General features: G+C 42.7%; 1 protein-coding gene across 4 annotated transcripts; it reads left to right on the top strand.

The window, feature by feature from the left end:
* The first annotated feature begins 3,415 nt into the window (after positions 1 to 3,415).
* Positions 3,416 to 24,464, top strand: LOC125881356 (SUN domain-containing protein 1-like). 4 transcript variants are annotated; one of them, XM_049564488.1, is made up of 23 exons: positions 3,416 to 3,610; positions 4,414 to 4,581; positions 4,771 to 4,967; positions 5,950 to 5,976; positions 6,099 to 6,344; positions 7,797 to 7,889; positions 8,180 to 8,314; positions 8,879 to 8,959; positions 9,088 to 9,207; positions 9,413 to 9,511; positions 11,510 to 11,585; positions 13,701 to 13,753; positions 13,833 to 14,056; positions 15,487 to 15,738; positions 16,007 to 16,099; positions 17,125 to 17,192; positions 17,409 to 17,553; positions 17,646 to 17,939; positions 18,793 to 18,877; positions 19,098 to 19,213; positions 19,466 to 19,633; positions 19,711 to 19,803; positions 23,097 to 24,464. In XM_049564488.1, the coding sequence occupies exons 1-23, from the start codon at positions 3,558 to 3,560 to the stop codon at positions 23,211 to 23,213; spliced, it is 3,003 nt and encodes a 1,000-aa protein (XP_049420445.1). In that variant the 5' UTR covers positions 3,416 to 3,557; the 3' UTR covers positions 23,214 to 24,464. The 4 variants fall into 4 exon arrangements, with proteins under 4 accessions (XP_049420445.1, XP_049420446.1, XP_049420447.1 ...); XM_049564489.1 differs by lacking the exons at positions 7,797 to 7,889; positions 8,180 to 8,314; XM_049564490.1 differs by lacking the exons at positions 7,797 to 7,889; positions 8,180 to 8,314; positions 9,088 to 9,207.
* The last annotated feature ends 1,505 nt before the right edge of the window (positions 24,465 to 25,969 follow it).

Genomic DNA, 25,969 nt, shown 5'->3' with positions numbered 1-25,969 from the left:
GGTGTTCTCCTTACCTTTGTCTTATATTTAAGGAATCCCTTACAATTACTTAAACCACTGGATGAAGACTTGTCGCAAGTGCGAAACAAACATGAATTTTATCAGTGTAAAGTCTCTAATGTTTTTCCATGCAGCACCTTCACGTCGATGTCACACTTCAGGGGCCGTGTTCACAAAGCTTCCTGGTATTAAATGTTGCTCCTGGTGATGAAAAAAAAATCCTGACAAAAAAACTGTCTGACCTTTCTTTAATAACATCACACATGCTATAACACAGCTCTATGGTTATGACAAAGACAGTAACATACACACCCTCCTTCCTGCCCTCCAGCATGATGTAACCTGCCTCCTTCATCCTGGCAGCAGACAACTCCACTGATAAAATCTCTATTAGAGAGTGCTTCCACTGCTGAACACAGAGACTGTGTCGCGGCTTCCTCTGAACCGCCAACATCTTTTTAGGCCCCTGATTATGATGACACTGACCATATCAGATGTTTCTGTTAAGTTATCTGTCTAGATTAGAATTTAGTATGCATTAGATTGTGTGATAATATTTAATTAGGTCTTAAAATTCTCTAAAACTATAATGTGACTGAACATGAATTTAACAGGGGTCAACTTTAAATCTAAATCGCTTTCTACAGAGGTGAACCATCTCATTATCAATCTTTGGCAGCGCCCCCGCTGATGTCATTCATACCTCCCGCCACACGGGGGCGATAAATCCCTGCTGCGTGTCGCTATAAAAACCTGACCAGCTTCAATTAAAGCACGAAGCAACCGACTGCTAAATTCATCTGTTTGTCTTGTTGTTAGTTTGTCAGTCGACATTTAGAAGATGTTCCTCTTTTAAAACAGCAGCAGTGAGTAACGCTGCCACAGTTTTATCGCTACGTCGCTACCAACTGGCGTTTTTAACTGAAAACAGACCGGAAACTGTCATTTTCAAGCTTGTACGATACGTGCGTAGCTAGCAGCAGGTAGCTGGCGGTTGTTCCAGGATTAAACTCCGCTGTGAAAGAGTCGCCATCTTGTTGGGAGCTCAGCGGGAGGTAAGAAGTCTGAATCTGTGTTTATATAAAGTCTGTTTATATTCTGTGTCCGCGGCCTCAGAGCTAAAGCTAACGCTAGCTAATCGACTGTTCATTTTTCGCGGGGCTCCGCCCATCTTGGAGTACCATTGGTCTGTTGAGACGTCATCTCTCTGAGCTCCACGCTGATTGGCTGCGAGCTGACGGGCCCTTTACACTGAGGAGTTAAATGACTGAAGACACGTGGGTGAGCTCCTCCACAGTTTGTTTATTGTTTATTTAACACGCCCTAAAATAAATAAAAATAAATAAACAAATAGTAAAAAACATCCTCACAATTACACACAGAGAGGGAAACAAAATATTAATACAGGGCATAAGTCTTTTTTTTTTTTTTTTCTGGTGTTATTTCAAGAAGATTTATTGAATGTTAGGACTGAGTTTAATCTGATAAAGGTTCTTAGCTAGTAGTAATTTATCTTTGTTGTTGTTCATAATTGTCCAAAAGGATGGAAATAATGAAAAATAAATAACTTCAGCGTATTAACTTAAAAGGAAACACAAAAAGAAGACAAACAATATAGACCATATAGGTGCAGCCTGAATTTTAACTTCACTATAGACACACCTCCACTTTTTCCTCATCCAACAAATCTAAGAAGATAAAAACCTAATTTATCTCATAGGAAACTGTAGTGCATTAGTTGCAGTACAAAGAATAGAAAAGTGCAAATATAAGAGCACAAATACAAAATATAAATAAAGTTGCAAGTCTAAAAAATATCAATGATCAGATATAATCTAATAATTTAGGGCTGCAGCTAGACATTGTTTACATTAGTTTATCTCATGATTATGTTCTTGGTTTATCATTTGGTGTCACTGTCTTATTTTTCACTTTAGTGTTTTACAGTTTACGTTTTGTTTTTATTATAATTTACACGGATTAGCTATTGGCAGGTGGCATGAAACAGGGCTGTAACAAACAGTCCTTTTTAAATTTACTGTTATTATATTATTATTATTATTATTATTATTATTATTATTATTTATTTATTTATTTATTTATTTATTTATTTTTCTTAATTAACGAGTTAACTGTTTAGCCTATAAAACATAAAATAATGACTAACATCCTGGGCACAATGTGATGTCATCAAATGTCCAAAACCCCGTAAAATATTTAAGTTATTATGATGTAAGATCAAGAAAGGAAGGATCAGCGGTTTGGTGCTTACGCCTGAAAAATGAACTAAACAACTAATTAATTTTTAAATAATAAAAAAGTGGACAAATATTGAACATTTTCTGGTTCCACTTCTTTTCAGTTTTATATCAGTGTAGACTGAATATTTTTGGGTTTTAGACTGTTGGTCAGATATTTGATTTTTTTTTTTATTACTATTGTTATTTAATTATTATAAATTATTAATTTATTTCAAATATAATTATAATATATTGTAAATATTTATTCGATTATTGTTATTGTTCCTATAGTTGATAGTATTTGATTATTTTATGTTGTATTATTAATGCTACTGTTGTGTAATTATTATAAATGTATTTATTTAAAATATAATTCTATATTTCAAACACTTATTTGTTAATTATTTTGTAATTCTTTTTAGATATGTATTTGTTTAATTATTTTATGTATTATTTTTAATACGCGTGTTCAATAATTATAAATTATTTATTCATTTCGAATATAGTTATTATAGATTTTACATATGTATCTGTTTTAATTATTTGGTGTTTTATTATTATTATTATTATTATTATTATTATTTTAAATATTTATTCATTTATTTATTCATTCATTTTACAGTATTATTATGTTGGGTATTTTGGTTTTTATCAGTGTCCCAGTGAAAAACAGAATATATGCAAGGGAAAAAAAACGAAAACAAAATAAAGGACGTAAAATAAATTTCAACAACATGAAAACAAACAAACAAACAAAGCAAAAACAAAACACAAATAATAATGGTATTTATAAAAGATATTTTCTGGTATCTTATGGACAAAATGATGAGTTGATAATAACAGTAATGATTAAATGAGCCCTCAGCGGTGCAACACGGGTCACTGCAGCTCTACAGAGTCTCTAATTGGCTGAAGGTGAGGTGGCTGATGGGTAATCCAGAGAGGCTTACTGAGGCTGCTTCAGTTTCACCTCCAACACAGCGCAGGTGATCTCTACAGACGCTCACCTGCCTGTCACACACCCGCAGCGTTCACCTGCAGCTGCTTCTCAGTCGGTCGCTTGGTCGGTGAGTTGTGTGTCAGGTGTGTGTGTCAGGTGTGTGTGGGCGGGGCCTAAGCTGCTCACTGACCCACAGCTCTAACAGGAAGTAGTGTGTGCAGCAGTCTAAGCAGGTTTAAGGTGAACTTGAACTGTGCTGCTGCCACACGGCTCGCTGTGTGTGTGTGTGTGTGTGTGTGTGTGTGTGTGTGACTGTGTGTGACTGTGTGTGTGTGTGTGTGTTTGTTTGTGTTAGTCAGTGATGTGTGTTGCCTGGGATGAGTGTCTATGACGAGGACGTGGACCTGCAGAGCTGGGGCTGGACTGACCTGTGTGTATCCTCACTTTCATTTCTTTCTTGTGTGTGTGTGTGTGTGTGTGTGTGTGTGTGTGTATGTAGGTCAGCTTGGCTCTGGTGTCTGATAACATTATAGGGATTTGTTTTGTTGAGCAGTGTGTGTCTGTTTGTGGATCTCTCTCTCTCTGGCTGATCAATTTATCTGTTAGTTTTAATTTTAAAATCAAACTGAGTCTTTGTCTGAAATGTTGAGTCAGTGGAGAAACTTCAGTTCTTCCCACTTCCTGGTGAGCTTCTGTTCACCTGTATCTTTTTAAAAAATGTCCAAAAAGTATAAAAAAACTGGCAGAATCAATAGATTAGGCTGTGTTGTTTTTTTTTTGTTTTTTGTTTTTAACGATCTGTTCTTTATTGTCATCTCCTCAACAATTACAGAGAATTGAGCAGTGTCTCTCCCTCTCCTCTCTGATTCTGTCATAAACCTTTGGTGATGTAAACCTACGTGATAAAACTCCACACATGTGATGTCTCCTAACAATCTGTCACAAGTTACAGCCTGATGATTGGAGGACAAATCACCTGTTGATTTATATATACATTTCTAATAAAATATATATATTTTTTACTAGTTTGTTGTATCGTTGTCGCAAAAATACCCTGAAATATCGTGATATTATTTTGGGGCCATATCACCCAGCCCTAGCGGCAGACAGTAATTGCAGAATAAACTGCAGTGACCCAGTCTTTAGGCCCTGTCTGACCTCCGTGTCCAAACCTGCAACACAAAATGACTCTGTTAATACTCCTCCTTCTCTGTCCTCCCCTCTCCTCCTCAGCTCCAGCTACTCCTCGTCAGTGTCGGACTCAGAGAAGGAGCAGCAGAATCTCCTCCCGGGGATCATGTCCAGACGCAGCCTGCGACTGGATGACGGCCTGTTGGACCGCAGTCTGCCTCACAGCAGCTCCTCCTTCAGTGTGGGAGGGACCAGCTGGAGGAGCACCAGGTGAGGGAGGTACAGGTACACGTCAGCTCCTGTTTACACTCAAAACACTCTGTCTTCATTTCCTCGTCTTCTCCTCCCTTCTTTCCTCTCCGTCTGCTGCTGCTTCTTTCTCTGTCATCCACCCTCTTCCCCTTCTCCCGCTTCTTCCTCCTTCCTTTTATCCTCCTCTCCCTCCTCCTCCTCTTGCAGGTTGTTAAAGTCTCGTCGCTCTCAGCAGCACTCTGTCTCCTGCTCAGAGTCTCTCCTGCTCAACACTCCTCGTAAAGCGACCAGCCAGCCGCTGCTCAACAGCAGCCTCCACAGCGTGGCCTCTGACGCCTCCCTGCTCTCCTCCCTGCTGGACGACTCCTCCGTACAGGAGGCCACGCTGGTCGACAACTTCTGGGGTACAACACTTTGTTTCCAAGGGCCCATCCCAATACCCCCCCTTAGCCCTACCCTTTGGCCCTTGGCCCTACCCCTACATTTGCGCGTTCCCACGAGGGGTAGTGGTGTCCCAATTCCTTTTTGCGTGTAGGGGTAGGGGGCATAACGAGGGGTAGTGGGTATGAAACTAGCCCTTTGGAGCGAGGGATTTCCGATGCTGACTTGCCAGCGAGGGGTAGACGTCGCCATGGCTACCACCGAGCAAGAGACAGGGGAAAAAAGTTCATACATGTACGTATAATTTGGCAAATAAACATGGAACCTTTGTAAAAACGTTTTTGAATAACTGTAGAGAAGGGTATAACAATTTTTTTTTTTTTTATTGCTATTCACGATGTCTAGATTGGAGTTGACAGAAAGCTATCCAGCTAGCTAACGTTACCGTCGTCAGGTTGCTTGTTAGCTAGCTAGCTCACACTATCTGGCGTCTGTCATCTGTCCTGTTCTGCAAAAGTGTCGGAATTTTCACATTACGATAACACGCCAGCTAGTATAACTACGCTGCCTCGTAATGTTAGCTGATTAGCTAGCTAGCAGAAGTCCCCTGTCATCTGTTGTTCTTCAGACGAAGCATGATGAATACAGCAAACTATCGGTAGGATGAACTCAACTGGAGACTCCATTGTAGATTTCGGTTGGAAATGTAGATGGCTCGCAGCTTCCTGTTTTAAAATAGTTACGTATGTGTGAACGTAACCGACGCGGTGGCATAGTGAGTGGTGTCTCAATTCCTAGGGAAAGATTTCTACCTCTACCCCTTCATTACTTCATTTTGAGGGCCAAGGGGTAGTGGGCAAGGGGGGGTATTGGGATTGGGCCTAAGTCTTTCCTCCTCTGGGTGTAGACTCTTAATCCAGCCAGGCTGCAGTGAGGAGACGTCTTTTATTTTGGAGGGGTACAGGACATACAAAATAAAAAGTCTTTTTCCTCTTCCTGTCGCAGGTTTGGATCATGACCTTGATCCCAAAGGTCAGTTCATGCTCTTAATGAATAATAAATATATTTATTTTCTCTTGGTTGATCATTTCAAAGATAAATTAATTGATTATGAAAATAGTTTCCTGTCAGTTAATATTTAATGTCTGTTCCAGAGAGCACCATCATCGCAGAGCAGAGCACCATCCTGGCAGACCGCACTCTGATTGGTTCAGATGGCCGCTGTCCCAAACACCCGGTCCAGACACTCAGCAGGGTTTACTGTAAAGACTGTGAGCTACACTCAGACAGGAAGGAGTCCACATACTGCTCCTCCTCCTCAAGGCCAGCACCCTCAGAACCTGCAGAGACGGAAACTTCCACCATCTACTGCAGAGACCGGAGCCGCAGGAGCAGGACAGGTGAGCACAGAGTGAGACGGGTGAGGTGACCCCTGTAACAGCTAACTAACCCCATGACCCTCATATAGGACCACCAGAACCACCCCAGTGACTGCTAGCTCCCCCAGAAGCGACACAGAGAACCAAAAAAAGCAAAAACTGTGATTTAATTTCCGAAACAGTCCCGACTCTTAAAGCTGGATATTGGGCGCGATCAAACATGACTTTAGATAAACATACGAGGCAGGGAGAACTAGCTGTCAGTTTTTGCAACTTTTACAGGAAATGAATGAAGAAAAAATAGTAAATATGGATGAAGTCATGAAGACAGTGTGAACATGAACCGTACATGTTACATACAAACAGGGCCACCCCTCCCTAAACGCAGAACACGCGCTGTGCGTAGGGCCTCATCTTCCATGGGGGGCTACATTTTGCGCTAGGGGACGCATTTGCGCATATGCGCAATGGATGCGCACATGCGCTACCGTGAGGCGCGCGTAGAATCAGCTCGAGGAAGGAGAGAAGAGACCTGACCGCCCATGCCTCGCTGCAATGATTGACAGCACTCCACATCTGAACAATAAGAGGGGTGCGCTGGCAGGCACTTGCAGAGCTACAGCAGGTGAAGAGTTGTCCACATGTCGTCCAAAAGAGTCACAGGAGTATTTTCAGTATTTAATCAAGGGTGGGGGATTGAGGTGGTGGAAGTTACTTTCTTTTGATGAGTAATTGATGGCTGTTTGTGACTCAGATGTGTTTTATTTATTTATTTATTTCAGTTTGAAGTTATTTTTATTTAATATTTATTTATTTATTTCAGGTTGATTTTTTTATTTTATTTTATTTGACTCATACAGCCAAACTACTGTATCTACAGTACATTTGTTATTGCCAATAAAGGTTGTCAAGTTAAATGGCAAGTTGTTGTACGGTAATTTTGTATCTATGATACATTTGGGATGGGGGGCCTCCAAATAAAATTTCGCTTAGGGCCCCAATTTGGTCAGGGGCAGCCCTGCATACAAATACTTGCGAACTGTCAGAAACATTGCAGAAATTTTCAGGAGGGAGAACCGGACCCAAAATTAGCCTGATTCTTGTGTAGTGTGAGCACAGCATGAGACGGCAGGACGGGTGAGACAGTCAGTCAGACTGATTTCAGTTTGTCTGGAGTGAAGATGGTTTTATTATTTTATTATTTTAAGACTTAAACTACTCGAGCGCCCTTTAGACTTTAAAATGTATTAACAGAAATAAACGTTCCTATCCCTCACCAGTCAAACAGGTCACTGACACAGTGTGGTGAAGGAGGAGCTCCCCCTGGTGTTCGTTTCAGATTACTACAGCTGCAGTGCAGGAGCGCCATCTGCTGTTTCATAACCTGTTCTATCGATCGTTACAGGAAATGCAGATTTGATCTCAGCTGTGCTCGGATCAGCTGTTTGTCTTGAATGTACCTTTGTTCTTCAGCAGGAGTGCTGGTGTCCGTGTGGGACTGTGTGGTGTCCCTGCTCACTGTGCTCTCTCATCAGCTGATGCTGCAGAAACACCACGATGTGACAGGTAGCACATCTGACTGACAGGTGTCTTTTAAAATGTTCACTGTGACTCTGGTGTAATATCTAGACTCAAGTTCATTTCTTCACCTTCACTCCACGTGCAGAGTTTTGTTTCCTGGCACATCTGCCAAGAGCCTCCTCCTGTTTTGTTTAAATCTCCATCTGTAAATCACTTCCTCTTTGTCACAGTGAGTCAGGCTGCAGCTGAGATCACACTCTGAGGTGTCCTGGGGTTCCTGCACACACCTGCACCCCTCTACATCTCTGTTAAAGTTTGACTCTTGGCTTTTCCAGATGTGCTGCAGCTGTGGTGCGACTCCTCTCTGCTGTGTGTGAGGAGAGCTGCAGCGTGCTGTGTGTCTGCGCTGACACACACCTGGCAGGTGTTTCAGAGGCTGGTCAGCACACAGACTGGTTACACACGTGGAGGTACTGACTGTAAGAGTCGAGAAGGAGTGGGAACGTACCTGTTTGCTTTCAGTCCTGACAGACACTGGTGTCAAAAACGGGAGCATAGAATAAAAATCTGTTCAGTTGGGGACTCCACACGGTGATCATATGTTTACAGGGACTCTTCTTCTTCATGTGGACTTAACTCACCTTCACATGCTGTTAACACCTCCAGATGACTTCTCTTTATGACATCATTCTAACTTCCTGTTTCAGCTGTTTTAGTCTGTCAGTTTCATACTGGTCTTCTGTAGAAGAAGAATTCAATTGACCGACACTTTAAATATTCAGGTCCACAAAGTCTTCTGTGACGTTTTGGATCAGATGAATGAATTGTTGTGGTCTTGTCCTTGTCTTTCTGCTCACCTGTTGTCGTGTTTCCCTCCCAAACAAATGGGCTGCTCCCCTTCACTTTGGCTGTTGCCATGGCAAAATGCAAATCTGTCTCGGTGCCCTGCAGTCAATGTTGGTCCTCGGCTCAGAGGACAGATGTGGAGGACGTGGTGAGGCGTTGGCCCTGACTGTGTGCCCTCTCTGTTGCAGCTCAGTCCAGTCTCTGTGGAGTCATGAACCTGAAGGAGTCCGCCTCGTGCCAGAAGGAGCTTCACCCCAACGGATCTCTGTGTGAGTAATTAAGAGACACACACGCTCTAAGTTCATGTGTGGTGTTTTTCTGTCAGGTCTTTACGAAGGGACTGGATGATGATATTTACAGACAGTTAAACACACTCCTGCACTGCTGGCACCAACAGGTGACGACTGTCAGGAGAAACAACGCTCAGAGACGCACACTGCCCCCTCCTCTTCATCTTCGTGGTCCTCAGTGGCTTCCTGTTTGTTGGGGCTGATGTGGAGTGCTGCTGTGTTCACAGGTTGAATCAGACAAAGTTCACTTTGAGCAGCAAAAAAAAAAGCATTTTCCAGATGTTGTTTGGCTGCAGTGTAAATATAGTTGTAGCACAAACTAACTGCCACAGTATCAGCAAGCCTCCCAATTCTCTCTGAAGTGTCTGTCAACTAAGCACAAGTTTCTAATCTCTTCTTGTTGTGAAATTTGTTCTTAATGTGCTTCCTCAGCTTCGTGGCTCTGTCAGCTGACTCACAGTGCAGCTTCAGCAGTTTGGCCTCTGACCAAGAAAATGTTTTCAGCTTCAGGGAGTGCCCGACGCTCTGCAGGTTAACGCCGTGTCTCTGTTATTGACTTTAGTCACTGATTCCTCTGCTCCTCTTCTTCCTCTGTGATTAGCAGCATGTTTTGTGTCGGAGCTCCATGTTGGATCTTCTTACTTTGCTGCGTCGTTAAATGTTGGTGGACTGGATTGGTCTTGATGATGCTCTGTTCTTGTCTTTTGGTTCTGTAGTTCTGGATTTGCATTTTTAAATGACCACAAGATGCAGAGAGTTATATCACAGCATGTCATATAACGATGACTAAATGAATCCAACCTGACTAAAACTGGATTTTTGAGTCTAATACATTGTTATTGAAACTTTTAAAGCCTCCTACACAGTGAGATTTTAACAGTCTTTTTAGACTACACTGTGTGACATGGATCTAATAAACTGAACGACATCAAGCTTGATGTCTGCAGACTGTACGATGACAGCGCCTACTGAATCACAGGCTACGACGTACATACTGAGTGCACAAGAATGCTGCACAGGTTATTACTTCTCCAACTGTACAGCTCAACGTAGAGGCTCACATTATTAAATAACCTTAAGTTCTGTGGGCACTATACTCGGGGTGTGTGTGTGTGTGTGTGTGTGTGTGTGTGTGTGTGTGTGTGTGTGTGTGTGTGTGTGTGTGTTAGCTGCTAGGTGTGTCATCTGGCAGCTGTAGCTCCGCCTCTATTTCCTTCCATGCTTCGTCCTTCTTTACACGATCATGGTCAGAGCTGGAGGACACATCACAAGGTTTTCCTCACATTTCTTTTAGCGCTTTAGTTTTGCCTCCATGGCGAGCTGCTGTCCGTCTGTTTGTTTGGCTCATTTCATGCTGCGTTTCTATTGGTTGGTCAATAGACGTAAGTGGTAACAGCAGTCACACAGTGAGATGGTCACTGTCAGAATTTATCCCAGGCGGTCTTTGATCACAGACTGATCAGCCATCCTTGAACCTCTCTGACTGTGTGATGTAGGACCACCGTTTAAGAGCCACGACCACAGATATCGCCACGTTTCTTTACCGCTGGTCATCTGTCATCTGGGACAGCCCAACATCACACAGTATATTCCAGGCTTAGGAGGGCAGAAATGTGAACACAGGGCTGGGGATATTTTCCTTTCATTATTTTTGTTTTCTTCTGTTGAATCCTCACTCACACATGACAAACTTTAAAAAATGTTGAAAGCAGAAAGCTTCTTATTAAGATTTTACCATCTGTACTGAACATAAGAGAACAGTCAAATGAATAAGAATAAATTAACAAGGCGACAAAACCTTTTAAAACTCATTCTCAGGCATGTGCACAAAAAGGTTTAATAACACCAGAGCTGTCACCACTCAGTCGATCAACAGCAAATTGCTTGCAACTATTCTGATAATTGATAATTGTTTTAAGTCATTTTTGAAGTGAAGTTTGTTTCAGCTCCTAAAATGTGAGAATTTGCTGCTCTTTCTTTGTCAAATGATGATTAACTGAGATTTGTACTGTTGGTTGAATAAAATACAAAGTTTTGAAGATGTCAAACCAGGCAAATTATTTAATCAGTTCATTGAGAAACTGGTTGGAAGCTTGAGAATGAAAGTAATTAGTTGCAGCTCTGAGCCAATCATACTTCACCTTTCTAATGTTTTCTAAAGAGTAGAGAACCACATATTAACGGAGTCAGTCTGTAAGTCAGTCTTTACTCATAATATAACATCCACAACCTACAGACACACTCGGTTTACACATCAGGAGGGTCAAACCACTGACTCTGCACTGTGCACCTTGTGTTCTATTATTTCCTTTATTTGGTGTCTCTGTTTTTCTCCTGTGTGTCTTCCCTGTTTTATCTGCAGTCTGACTTTCTTAAACAACATAGTGATTTTTTTTTTTTCTGTTTCCTGCTTGCTGACCTGCAGCGTCCTGCTCAGCTGGTGAAAGGCTTCAATAAATCATCTGATTATTATCGGATTATATAACAGGCTTCTGAACCTTGTGTGTGTGTGTGTGTGTGTGTGTTTAGGTAAGACAGCGGGTGATGTGTACAGGTGGCTGAACACACGATGGCGTCACATGACCACTGGCTTCCTCCTGACGCGGCAAGTTTGTTTTTTAATTCATTTATTTCTAAATTGTTAATCTGAATATTTGACAGTGTGTGTGTGCAGGTCCATGTGTTGTGTTTACTGTGGAAGCTTAATGCAGTCACTTGAGAATAAAGAGTCCCTGTTTTGTGAATTAAAGCCGGGATAGGCAGTAATGTGAGGACAAAAAATAAAGTCAGAATTTGAAATCTGTCCTAAGCCTCTCCCTTGCCCTGTTCCTTCTCTCTGTTTATTAAACCACAAATGAGACAAGAGTTAGCTGCTCGCTTCCCTCTACCTAGCTTCACACCACTGTGGACTGCTTCCCTGGAAGGAGAGAAGGAGGCAGCTGTGGAGACGGACCTTGATCGACAGCTTTAGTCTCTCTAATTCAGCCGGTGCTAAACCCCCAGTCACAGGTGTCACAGCGAGCTGGTGCCCAGCAGCAGCACTGGGTCTAAAGGCCCAGACGCACCAAACCGACATAAAAGAACAAGCGGTGACAAAGACTGACTGTCAGGTCGCCTCACGTTGTCTGTGCCCAGGCAAAAAAATTGCACATAGACACACTGCAGAGACGACAGCTGACCTGCCAACTAGCACGTACGTTCTGCACCTGCATGGGAGGAAATGACTCTGCACACCAGCAGATGGCGGTAGTCTGTAATTGTCATTCAAAAAGGGAAACCAGAAGGCCATCATGACGCTAGTTAGCACATTACCAAAAGAAAAGAACAGATCATGTTACTCTGTCATTGAACGTTTCTGCGAAAGAGAAAAATAATCTGACCTTATGGAACAAGTTGATTTTGGTCTCAGTTCCTCTGGACTCTTTGTTTACTTTCCTCACCTCTATTTCTCTTCTCGTGCGCTGAGCTGAACTGACAGTCAGATCAAATCAGAATCAATCATTCACCAATGACTCAACCGTCGTTTTAACATGCCAAACCGACCAAAAAAAAGCAGACGAGGGCCAAATGGTGAGAAACGCACTGCACTGACATGGGCAACAAATGCTGACCGACAGGCCAAAATTGACCGACAGCAAACTGGCAGCTTGGTGTGTCAGGGCCTTAACCTGTGTAACAGCAGCAACAGAAAGTTTGCTGATCCAGCGGGGAGTCAGGGCTGTTCGGTTCCCTGGAGCTGGAGTTTGTGCTGACTGGATTTGGGTTTCTGCAGCCGCTAATGGCAGGTCAGTCTCTGGAGCTGCTGTAGCGGCGGGAAGTGAGGCGGAGGACACACTGTGAGTTGAGGCTCTCGCTTACGTTAGCTAAATAAACATGAACTTGAAGCCGCAGCTGTTAGCCTTTTGCTGTGGTTAGCATAGGGCTAAACTATTAGCATTATTTTGTCCCAAACACTTCTTTGATAATGACTCTGTTTGATCAGTCCGTCCTCCTTTTTTGGGTTGCTTTTCCGTGTAGGCAGTTGTTGTCAATGCTGGAATAGCAACTTTCTGTGCAAGATTCTCCACCGTTGAATCCAAGCCAAGAGAAGGTGCACAAGTCCAGTTTTCTCTCAGACCATTTGAATTACAAAAAAAAAAATGTAACTGCTTACCCAGGCTTTAACAAGACTATTTCCCCAAAAGTTTACCTATTCTGCCCCTGTTTTCTGATTGACATAATAATCTAATCAATCAAATAAAGTGAATTTACGAGGTTATCTCTTCAATCCAGAAAAAAGGACTGATGTTTTTTTTTCTACAGTGAAGGCACCATGCTTCCACAATTTGATGTCATAGAAGAAGACTAAATCTCTTCTTCATGCCTGCCAGTGTCTGTGAAAGCTACGTTAGCTAACATAGCTTCGAAACAGAATGACAGAAACTTCTGAGCTTAACTTCCAGCAAAGTAACAGGATAAAAAAAGAAGACTTTGTTATAACTGTAGGCTGTAACTCACAGGTGATCCCTCTCGATTTACTACACACACTTAAGTTTTTTTTGGACACAGTAACTGTATAAATTTAACCCTCCAACATCTTGAAAACATTAAAGGTGGAAAAGGTAAAGTAACAGTGACAGTGTTTTCTAAAACATTCCTCATATTTACCACCATGTTTGATTTCCTCTCAGTCTACAGATGATTTATTGTGCTCATGTTTAAACTGTTATTTGTGCTGCAGGTTTCCTCTCCGACTCCTCCTGGTCCTCCTCCCTCTGCTGCTGCTCCTCTTCAGTACGTCTGATTCTTGGTTTTCTGTTTCATGTGACTTTTCAGCGGCTCAGATTTGATTCAGCTGTTTGTTCTCTCTCAGGTCTGTGTTGGTTCGGTCCCACTGGTCTGCAGTCTGTCCTTCCTGCTGTCAACATCACAGAGTGGACGACGCTGGTCTCTGATGTCCCTGGTCTGTCCTCCATGCACAGCTTGGTGTCCCCACAGGGCCAATCAGCAGAGGGCACTGTGGAGGAGTCGAGGGAGGTTCAGCCCTACGTGGAGGAGCCGCTCTACAGTCGACCTCCTGCAGCGGCAGGAGAGGAGGTACTGATACTGCCCTGTTTTAGCTCTTAACATTTTAATGTCTTCTGTTATTTGTACACAGAGCAGGTACTGTGTCCATTTAACAGGTTTTATCATCTCTGAGTGATTTTAAATAATCACAAATTAATTATTAACAGTACTTTTATTTATGTAGAATATTTCACACTTAAGTAGAACCAATTAGTCAATTGACAGAAGATTAGTTAAAATAATTTAAATAATCAATTAGTTTATCAAGTAAAATCACCGCTTGGAATTATGTTTTTGGGTTGTCTGTAAAAAATAATGGCTGTCGCCATGGTGATGTCGCCCATTAGTTTGTAGACTCCTGTTTTGAAGCCTCGAGTTCAGCAGCATTTTGGAAGTTGTGATCGTGGCTTTTTGGTGCCAAAACAAAAGACAGATGACAAAGCTGTGACCATAATCACATTGACATTGCTTTAAAATAACAACTCCGAAGCAAGGATGTCTCAATTTGTTAAATACCCGTTGCCTTGATTCCTCTCGCCTCGCTTCTCTTCCTTACTCCTCTGCTCTCATCTCCAGTGGGCGGGACTTAAGGCCCAGACACAAACCGACTTCAGAGAACTAATGTCAAAGTTGCCTCACGTCGCTGCGTCTCGGTCAAAAAGTTGCACATGAACACACTGCAAAGACTACAGCTGCACCTGCATGAAAAGAAATAACTCCACACCAGCAGACAGCGGTAGTCTGTATTCGTCACTCAAAAAGGGAAACTGGAGGACCGTCTTGATGCTAGTTAGCCAGTTAGCACATTACCAACACATTCCAATGTTGAAAGAACAGAGCACATTTACCACGCGCCAGTCAACAACAACACAAACCATCAGGAAACGTTTCTGTTAAAGAGGAAAATTTTTATGTAACAAGTTTGTTTTGGTCTCAGTTCCTCTGGACTTTAGTTGTTTGTTTACTTTCCTCACTTCTGTTTCTCGTCTTGGGCGCTGAGCTGAACTGCCATGGGCTCAGCCATCGCTGATACTGATTCAACAGGCTGACTTGGCCAAAAAAATAAGTCAACAGGGGCTGACAGGGGGCAACGGTGCAGGACACACCGCACAGACTAGGGCGATAGACGCAAGGAAAGGAGTAAAGGAAGGGAAACAAGCTTGTACAAATTGGAAAGTGTAATAGGCCTCCAGTGATGGCCAGTTTACCAAATATAAGGCATACAATAATCAGTACAGGGACCAGAGTAGTCTACGAGGTGGAGTGAAGAAGAGGCAGTATGCATATAGAAACATCACCACGGGCCAAAACACGTAAAAAGGCAGCCTGCACATGTTTTTCTCTTCCTGTCCAACATGGTAAAACAAGCCTTACTTCAAAAATAAAAACCTATCCTATCCTGTTTTCTACGTGTACTACGTGTCTTTCATGTGATCTATAAAGTTTCTGTTGCTTCACAGGATGAGTCGGCGCGGCTTGTTCGTCTGGAGCAGAGTCTGATGGCGCTGTGGGAGCATGTGGAGGCTGGAGGTCAGCGGGCGGAGCAGAGACACATGGAGGTCGTCCGGCTGTACTCCGACCTGCAGCAGCAGCAGCTGGTCTCCGATCAGAGCAACAGAGAGGCTGTGGAGCCCTGGATGAGCGGCCTGCTGGACCAGCAGCTGGACCAGATCAGGACACGACTGGACGAGGAGAGACGGCACAGGGAACAGGTACTGGACTCATCAGAGGAGGGAGAAGTATACAGACGCTTTATTGCAGTAAAAGTACTGATGCTACACTGTGAAAATACTCCAAGTAAAAGTCCTACATTCAGAAGCGTACTGAAGCATGCAGCATGTTAGCTGTCAGTGTTTTCCCTCTCGATCAGATATTTACATTAATAATACTGCTGCATAATGAGTACATTGTATGGATACTTTGTATTTTGAGTTGAGCAGATTTACTGAGCATGATGGGGGTCTGTGTTTGTGTCTGTAGTCTCGACAGCAGGATTTATTGCAGCGGCAGAGTCAAGAGTCTCGTCTGGATCAGCTGGAGCTGCAGCTGCAGACACTGGCTGCCAGAGCAGAGGTACGCCACGTGAACAGGATCAGAAAAACACTTTAAGTTGGACAGTCCTGTCCTATTTAGGCTACTTTAAGTAACATTTAGCCTACTTTAATCACACTTTGCCTTTAAACTACTTTTAATTACACTTAGCCTACTTCTAATCATACTTAACCTACATTTTAATCACATTTAACCTACTGTTAAATTACATGTAGCCGACATTTAATCACCCTTTTCACCACATTTAATCTACATTTAATTACAACTGGCCTATATTTTATTACATTTAGCCTACTTTAAATTACACTTAGTCTACTTTTAATCACGTCTAGCCCACTTCAAATGTTTAGCCTACTTTTAATCACATTTAACCAAACCTGAATCACATTTAGCCTACTTTAAATCATACTTTGCCTACATTAATAACGTTTAACCTACTTTAAATGACACTTAGCCTAGTTTTAATCACATATAACCTACTTTTTAATTACACTATACCTATTTTGAATCACGTCTAGCCCACTTCAAATAATGTTTAGTCTACTTTTATTTACACTTAACGTACTTTTGATTACACTTAGGCTACTTGTAATTACACTTAGGGTACTTCTAATTACACTTAATCTACTTTTAATCACATCAAGCCCACTTCAGATAATGTTTAACCTACTTTAAATCACATTTAGCCTACTTACAACCACATTTCGCCCACTTTACATGTTTAGCCAACTTAATCACATTTAACCTAATTTGAGTCACATTGAGCCTACTCATAATCACGTTAAGCCCACTTTAAGTAACGTTTATCTTAACATTTAGTGTACGTCTCAACTCGTGTTTAGCCTACTCATAATCACGTTTAGCCTACTTTTTTTTTATATTTACCATACTTTTGATCACATTTAGCCTACTCTCGTCACCTTCAGTCTACTTCCATCATGTTTAGGCTACATTTTCTCACAGTTAATTTACTTTAAATCATATTATATTATTGGAGAATCTCCAGCGTGTGTTGTGTAGACAGTTTTGGTTTATTGCTTTTACAGGAAGTGCAGCGGAGAGAAGCTGCTACGACAGTCTCACCCTCACGGACAACACTTCCTGTTGCTGTCAGGTAACCTTCATCCTCCTCCCTCCTCATCTTGTAAAAAGCTGTGGTTTGTGGTTTTTTTTTTTTTGGTTTGTTGGTGTGAACATGAAACAGACCAGTGTACAGACAGTGTGACTTTTCTTTTCCCTTTTATTTATAAAGGTGTGAAACCTATGTACATGCTGTCACTTAGAGCTTCTCCGATGTTGGACTGTAGTTTGTTTTTTGATTTTTCTCTAGTGGTGGTGTGGACCGTCAGTCCCATGATGCCTTGCTGGCAGAGGTTACGCGGTTGGAGGCGGCTCTGGAGGACGTGAGGCGGGATGTTGAGGGTCTGTCTGGGTGTCAGGACGGCTGCAGACTACATGACAGTATCCAGCAGACGGTAAGAGAAGAGGCCCAGTTTGTTTAGGGCAAATCTTTGTTGCGGAGATGATTCTGTTTCTGTTTCAAATGTTTCCTTTGTGTCCTCTTCAGATTTCAGAGCAGGTCTCTGCTCAAGTCCGTGAGGAGGTTCGGGTCCTGCTATATGGCAACCAGCTGATGGCAGGGGGCGGCACATCTGCAGACGCTGGCCTTCCAGAGTCGCTCCTCCAGTGGCTGTCTCAGCAGTACGTCAGCGGGGCCGACCTGCAGGCATCACTGGCCTCTCTGGAGCTCAGCATCCTGCAGAACATCAGCCTGCAGCTGGAGCAGCATCGCAGTGAGGAGTCAGTCAGAGAGGCCGTCCTGCACGCCACCGAGGCTGCGGGGGCCCTTGTGACTCAGGAGGTGAGGCGGGGGGGTCTGATACTTATTTTACAGTCTGCAGGACGTGAATCAGATTCAGATGTACTTAAAGTTTGTTAATAAATTGTTTTTAGAATTCATCCATCCATTTTCTGATGCTTACCAGGGTCCTGCTGCTGTGATTAATTTTATCACTGTTAATGGCAAGTACTAAAATAAATGTCAATAAATGTGAGTATGAAGTAAAAACCCCAGCTGTATTATTTCTACTGACTTTCCCTGAAGGCCCAGACACACCAAACTGACGTCGGAGAACTCGCAGCGACAAAGCCCCCCCTGCCGCGTCGTTGCATCACTGCATCGCAAACAAACACACCACGAAAATTACAGTCGACAGTTAACTAGCACATACATTCTGCACACACGAGAGGAAAGAACTCTCCACACCAGCAGATGGCGGTAGTCTGTATTTGTCATTCAAAAAGGGAAAGCTAAAGGAAAAAATAATCTTACCTTACGTAAAAAGTTTGTCTGACAATCAGAGTGATTTCATTCACCAATTGACTCTGCTGTGCCAACGCCGAGGGTGATGAGGGGCAACGCTGCAGAACACACCACACCCACGAGGACGGCAGACGCTCACCAATGACCCAACTTTGACCGATGGCTGTCGCCCGACCGATGACTGTCGGCTTGGTGTGTCAGGGTCTTTATACTATAGCAACTGTGACCATGAAATATGATATTAAACTACATCTTATTTATCTTGTAAAGGTCTTTAAGAAGTCTAATTAAACTTGCTGATCCTGCAGACACAATAAGTTGTTCGGAGGTCTCATGCGTGTAGATTGCTGCTTTAGTTCTTGAGAGTTCACCCTTTGCTCTTCTCCAATAGGACGTGCATGTAATCGTGAAGAACGCTCTGCGCCTGTTTTCTCAGGACCAGACCGGCCTGGCGGACTACGCTCTGGAGTCTGGAGGTCAGCAACCGAACATCTCAGTGTGTTAATAATCTGATAATATGACGTTTGGCTCGTGAAGTGTTAGTGGATCAGTCTGGCGTTATTTTATATTTTCCTTATAGCCAACAAATCTCATGTTTAGACTCAAACCAACATGTTGGTTGAATCAGGCGTCTAAAATCTCCACCTGCAGCCGGGATCCACAACTGACAGGTGTTTGTCTTCTGTCGTCCTGCAGGGGGCAGCATCCTGAGCACTCGCTGCTCGGAGACGTACGAGACGAAGGCCGCTCTGCTCAGTCTGTTCGGATTTCCTCTGTGGTATTTCTCTCAGTCTCCTCGAGCTGTGATCCAGGTAACACAACAAATAACCTGTAACAAATTCATGTCATCAGTTGTTGATGTTGTTTTTTAATAACCCACTAACAAACGTTCTCTGCACACCAGAGTACATGACGGATGAGAAAAACATAATTTGAATTGAAATGAGAGAATTCAAACAAACTGACCTTCACCAGATATTTCTACACGTTTCCACTTAATCCTGCTGCTTGTTCATGTAAATGTGAAGCTGCAGCTGTGTGTCTCTGACCTGCTCCTCCTGCAGCCAGACGTCCATCCAGGAAACTGCTGGGCCTTCAGAGGCTCCACGGGCTTCCTGGTGATCCGCCTCTCCATGACGATCCTCCCCACCGCCTTCTCCCTAGAGCACATCCCCAAAACCCTGGCACCCAGCGGGGCTCTGCACAGCGCGCCCCGAGACTTCAGCGTCTACGTAAGACCGCGACCCCGGCAGCATCGCCGATGTATCAGAAAGATGGATGTTTACTTTCTGTTTATTTTTGTTTTCAGGGTCTGGATGATGAGAGTCAGGAGAGGGGGAAGCTGCTGGGCACCTACACCTACGACGAGGATGGAGAAGCTCTGCAGACCTACGCCGTCACTGTGAGTAATATTTCTGCTGATTTTTCATGCATGAAGAACCTCAAAGGGAAAATGGCCAAAGTCAAAGTAGAATAAGGCTCCGTCCAACAATGCTGCTTCAGTGTGTGTGAAAAGAAGAACACAGAAGTACGGACAAGAATCTAAGACATAAAGACATGAAATAGAGCAGAAGTTGAAATATGAAAATAAAATGGAATACATCGGATTCATATAAAATATTTATGAATCATGTGGGTTTTTTTTCTTAAAAGACTGTTGTTCATTGATTAGTGTTTTTCTGCTCATTTTGGTGCAGTTTATTTTTTTGGTGTGTTTCTCTGCATTATGTTAGTTCAGTTCTTTTGTCTTTTATTTCCTTTTGTTTGTTTTGTATGTTTTTTCTCTTAAGTTAAAGGGAGGTCTGTTGTATAATGGGTGTGTTCACACCAAATACAAAGTGAGCATTTTTCATGGCGCAGTGACAAAGTCACCGCAAAGACACGAACAGACATGAATGACGTGAAATTTGTGGGAGCTGAAATTTTTCGTGTGAGACTTCGTCGTTAAAGCCTGTCAGCATTGAGATTTGGCTGAGATTGTTGTGACGTAACTGAGTCATAAAGTAAAGACAAGCGTATTGTTACCATCTGTGGCCCCCCCGGAGCTCTACAATTCATCGTCAGTACAGAGACAGAACAGAAAAGGAGAGGGCTCAGAGAAAAGTGGGCGAAGCCACAGGACTGCATGGTAAGTTCTGAGAATATGTATTTGTGACTTATGTAAGCTTTTTTTGTTGGGTGGCTCCTTTGCAAAATGCTCTGAGTAATTGAAGTATGTCTTTTATTGTGGAAGGTGAACAGCAGGAAGGTGTGAAGCGGTAAAACGCTGCCATGGACAATTAAAACAATAATAGTGTTATGGTCGTTGTTTACGCTGCTTCAGAGCGCAGAGCTTCTGTGTTCACTGTGTTCATATCACTTGATCCCAGCTGTCAGTTGTAATCTACTACGAACCAAATTAGTTGTTTGCTGCCTTCCCCAGTTAGTTTGCACAACCATTAGCACAGTGGTTAAAGCAGAGTATTCATCAGCTTTGAAAGCTGCTATATTTACGCTACTAACATGAGGCCAATATTCACTTTGCGTTGGGTGTGAACACACTATAAGGCTGTGGCTTCTTGACCTCCCCTAAAACATGTCTTGTCTTCCATTATCTGGATTTTATGCAGTCCTTTGTGTATTTCAAATAAAATAATATTAAAAATAAGATAGAATAACAATATATAATGTCATTAGTACACATGTTAAATAAAGCTTATCGTTTTATATCAGTGTTGCGTCGTCTCGTCGTCCTCCGCTTATCCGGGTCTGGGTTGTGGGGGCAGCAGCCTCAGCAAAGAAGCCCAGACAGTCCTCTCCCCAGCCACTGCCGTTAGCTCTTTTGAGGGAACCCCGAGGTGTTCCCAGGCCAGCCGGGTGATGTAGTCCCTTCAGCATGTCCTGGCTGCCCCAATCCGCCTGTCAATCGCTCGCTCCATCCTACCCTCACTCGTGAACAAGATCCCGAGATACTTAAACTCCTCCACCTGAGGAAGGACCTCCCCCCCGACCTGGAGTGGGCAATCCACCCTTTTCTGGCTGAGGACCATGGCCTCAGACTTGGAGGTGCTGATTCTCATCCCAGCCGCTTCACACTTGGCTGCGAACCCTCCCAGCAAGAGCTGGAGGTCACTGTTCGATGGAGCTAGGAGGACCACGTCATCCGCAAAAAGCAGGGACGAGATCCTCCCATCACCGAACCTGACATCCTCCACCACTCGGCTGTGCCTAGAAATTCTGTCCATGAAAGTTATGAACAGAACCGGTGACAAAGGGCAGCCCTGGCGGAGTCCCACTCTCACTGGGAGCAGGTCCGACTTACTTACTTACTTACTTACTTTAAAAAAACAAAACAAAACAGCCTTTTAAATTAGATCAGTATCGGATGATTTTCACCCTGATTTTTGTGCCCTTGCGTCCAAAACTTCACTGTCACAAAAATATGCTGTTCACAGCAGCGACCCAGGATTGTGGACATGCTGAGGTTCACACAGCTCTTGTTCGCAACACTGTATTTGTGTCAAGTATCTTTCAACTCTTTCTGCCTCAGAAAACTTCACTTAATAGCCCGTTTTCAATCACTGAAGTCGGCTGGTGTATATTTTGGTCAGGCGTCAAAATGGGACGGGCACTACAAGCGAGACAGAGATTAAAAGCCTCCCTCCAGTTAGTTTACACCCTGTTCTTTCTTAAACGGAGATTGGGAGTGTGTTTAATAGTCAGATTCAATGTTAATCCATAACCATAGCAACCGGACTGCAGCTACAGTAGCTTGGAAAACAGCAATATGGAACTTGGTTTGATATGTTGCTGAGGTCCGCTGTTTAAAATGGAGTTATGGAATGTTTTGGAGGTGCACCGTCCACCAGCATCTTGCCTCAGCTCAGCACCGACACCACCCCAGGCAGCACTTTGATTTTTATTTTTCTTACAGGCCTTTTTCAACTTTTTGACTGAAAGTTGTGCACTTCCCAGTGTCGGACCTGTTAGAGGCCGATGCTGGTGAACAGTGCAAACTTACAACACTCTCGCATTTAAGATGGTGGACATTGGTAACATGTAATTCCTTCCTGTAGTGCGCTGAGGTTTATCGTCCACAGAACGAGGCTGCACGCCCACATTTTCAGAACAAAATAGAACAGGCTGCAGTGAGAGTCTCTCTTTTTCTATATTTTTAAAGTTATTACTAAAAGTGTGTGTCATATAAAAACTAAAGTGATGGTCAAAGTTGTCACAGTGAAATTTAATGTGTGCTGATGGATTCACGTCATCAACTCATGCATTGAGTAACATTACAAGTTAACGTTCCACCTTAAAAGTTGCTGGCAGTCGGCCCAGTGAATGAAGTTATTTTTTTCTCTTTCATTTTATAGTTGTAGTTTACTGATGTATGAACAGAGGTTACATAAAACCAGAGTGAGCGTCCTCTACTGACCAATCAGACTGCAGGGTTTCTAGCTCCACCTTTTAGTACCAGATCTGCTTGGTGGAAATGGGGCTTAATTGAGACCTGCGTTTATTTGTCAACATTTTCAGCCATGCCCAGCGAGTAAAAGGAGCTCGACATTTAGTTGGGATTTGGCTTTTAATTAAAGTTTTCTGCTAATTTATGTTTTTTAAAATGTCTTCACATGATTTAAACTTGAACTGAAAGTGTGCCAACACGCTGACGACACCCAGCTCTTTCTCTTTCACATCCTGTGTTGTCCCGGACAGGAGGAGAATGACCAACTCTTCCAGATCATCGAGGTCAAAGTGTTGTCCAACTGGGGGCACCAGGAGTACACCTGCATGTACCGCTTCAGAGTGCACGGGACACCAGCAGACGCCTGAGGACGCTGCAGACACTCAGTCCCATTATTTAATACACAAAGAGTTTGGAGAGATGGCAGAGACACATTGACTTGTTGTTTTTCACACAGTCACCTCCCAGCTAACTCGCTGCTAACTGTGCCTGAGACTCCACAGTGACTGTAAACTCAATGAGACGCTCACTTCCTTCGTCCCCTCCAGGCCAAACGTGATCTCTGAGTGTCGTCAGTTTCCTGTGGAAAGAGGACACACTCACAGCTTCTGTGTGATGTATATTTTTTTCTGTCAATGGTTAATATTTTTATATAAGTGTTTTGAGTTTTTGTTGTGTTAAAGGTCCTTCATGTTTTAGACCGTTTTTCTTTTATCTGTCACATTATTTAAATGCATTAGTGCAGATGTGAGCAGGTAGTGAAGTCCGTCTTAATACGTTACTCAGATGGCCTCGTGTATGTGTTCTGTTGTGGATGCTGTAATTGTTTTTCCTGTCTTTACTGGTGGTGGAAGGGATCCCCTTCTCAAGCTTTGATTTTAAGCTTCACCTGTGAGATAGATGAATGGGGAATCTTCCAAAGTCTCTGTTTCCACATTTATTGTTTCCTTGCTGAGCCAAGTTTGATGAACAGTAACACAAAGACAGAATTTCCATCTGAATTTGGAGGAACTCTGAACCTTTGAAGTCATTTTCAGGCAGGAGGAGGAGGATGGTGGATTTTTATCCCCCATCATTTCCACTGAAGCAGTCTGAGGAGCGGATGAACGGGACGAACAGTTACCACCACAAAACTTCCAAATCTACATACTTGCATGGGAGTTTTGTCTTGGTTTGTTATATGTGAACCTGTCTTTTTAATGTCTGTTGCGTTCAAGTACACTGCAACATTTGAAGTTGAATTTAATGCCGTGTCTTTGAATGCACCACCAGGCAGGGTTTTCATAATGACTCCTGCTCAGAGCTGGAGTACTGAATGATAATGATACAGCCTTTACAAAAAAAGGACAAATTATTCACTGCTCTGATGAGAAGTTAAAAAGGGAAGTAAAAAAAAATTACTACTCAAACTAAATTCAAATATTTTTGCACTAATTGGCTCACCTGCGCTGAAGCCTCACTGACTTAATGAAAGGTAATTGGTTTTTTTGTTTTTTTTATGAAAGACTTGTAAAATGTGTTGGGACCACTTTATTTTTACATAATACATATTTTTGTGCTTTTGTATGTGATTTCAAGCTGGATGTAATAAAGATGTGAAATTTGAAGTTTTTATTAAAGTGTGAGAGCTGCTGTCTGAACTGAGATTTATATTTACCAGGATTTTATTTCAGAAGTTTATTTTTTCCATGGAAGTTCTGTTTTTGGTTCAGCTTGTTTGTTAGCAGGATCATCTGGGGGGAAAAAACAAAACTGTAAATCTGTGGCCATGAATCAAGAAACAAGTGATAGTTTTTAATTTTTTCTCTTGGATTTCCATCATATTCAGGCTGTATGAGCAGCTGAGAAGAAACAAACGCATGTAAATGGAAAATTTTCAATTCTGGGTCGGAGGTATCCGGAAGTTCCTACGGCTACTTATCTTCCACTTGGCAAACAAAATTGAGCCTTCAACAAGTCTCGCCCCAGACTCGATGTAGACTGGCCAATCATAACGTAGCATCAGGCCGGCTCAGACACAGCTGTGCTTCATTGACTCTGATGCAGTCGTTCCTTCATTTTCAGGCTGGTTTTGTGGATTTCGAGTTAAATGTTGTGCCTGGGGCACGTCGTGTAGTAATGATACTCGTTACCTGGAAAGGCTGGAAAAGGATATACGTTTCTTCCCTGTTCCAAAACCAAAATCAAACCCTGGAAAGTGTAGGGTTAGCTAGCTAGCTACTGAAGATATAGCCTACTGAATGTATACACATGCTGCTTTGGCTTTTTAATGATTATAACAGTGAAACAAAGGCCGACCCTGCTGTACAGGAACCAGTGAAGGGAAGCAGGGAAACTTTCCTCATATTCAACCAGCTTTGTGTCATCACATGGAAGCCAAACACAGTTCATCTGCACACCCTGTGATGCCACACAGCTGGTTCAATATCAGCAAAGTTTCCCTTTATATTCATTGTCTTGTGTGGCGATCAGCAGTGATGTGGTGGTTCACTTTTACACTGTGATCTGTAGCCTATAGTTCGGCTTTAGCTTCTAACTATCTTTGTCTTTTTAACCTGTTGTTGCTGCTGAGTCAGTTTGACATCCTGGATATATCCTTCAAACACAGACTGTAGACCCCTCTGTCTGCTTCTCAGTTGAGTATTTTGAGAAACTGTTAAGCAGATATACCAAACTGATGTTGAAAACATATGGAAAACATCATGACTAGTAGTTGACAAATGTTTTGAATTTTTGTTGACAAAAAACATGAAGAATATAAATGACTAAGATGTGACGAAAACTAATAAGCATTTTCGTCTCAAGACTTTGACTAAACCTGGCGGATGGATCACAAAACACAGGACTTTACCCCGGGAGACCTTTGATTGATACCGTGTAATTAATTTTAAGGTACGTCGTCACCATGTTCTTTATCCTAAACTTACCTAACTTGAGGTTGAGTACGCCACATCATTTGTGGGGTGCTTATTTGTAGTTTATCATATAAACTGTGGTGTGTCCATTTTTTTAGGACATCATACGAACCAATGTATGAGGACGTGTTGTGGCAATCCACCCAACAGTTGTTGGGATGTTTGAGGTACGTGTCTATACAGTTAATTCTGCTTCTTCTCGTCTTCAC

The sequence above is a fragment of the Epinephelus fuscoguttatus genome, linkage group LG20, assembly GCF_011397635.1.
Source record: "Epinephelus fuscoguttatus linkage group LG20, E.fuscoguttatus.final_Chr_v1".
Taxonomy (NCBI): domain Eukaryota; kingdom Metazoa; phylum Chordata; class Actinopteri; order Perciformes; family Serranidae; genus Epinephelus; species Epinephelus fuscoguttatus.
The sequence above is the reverse complement of the archived record's forward strand: the minus strand, read 5'-3'. Positions and strand labels throughout refer to the sequence as shown.

Excerpts from the sequence above, each read along its gene's own strand:
- LOC125881356 (XM_049564488.1), top strand. The coding sequence starts at position 3,558 with ATGAGTGTCTATGACGAGGACGTGGACCTGCAGAGCTGGGGCTGGACT. Across the intron at positions 5,977-6,098 it reads TCATGACCTTGATCCCAAAG|AGAGCACCATCATCGCAGAG; the intron begins GTCAGTTCATGC and ends TGTCTGTTCCAG. Across the intron at positions 18,878-19,097 it reads CTACGCTCTGGAGTCTGGAG|GGGGCAGCATCCTGAGCACT; the intron begins GTCAGCAACCGA and ends GTCGTCCTGCAG.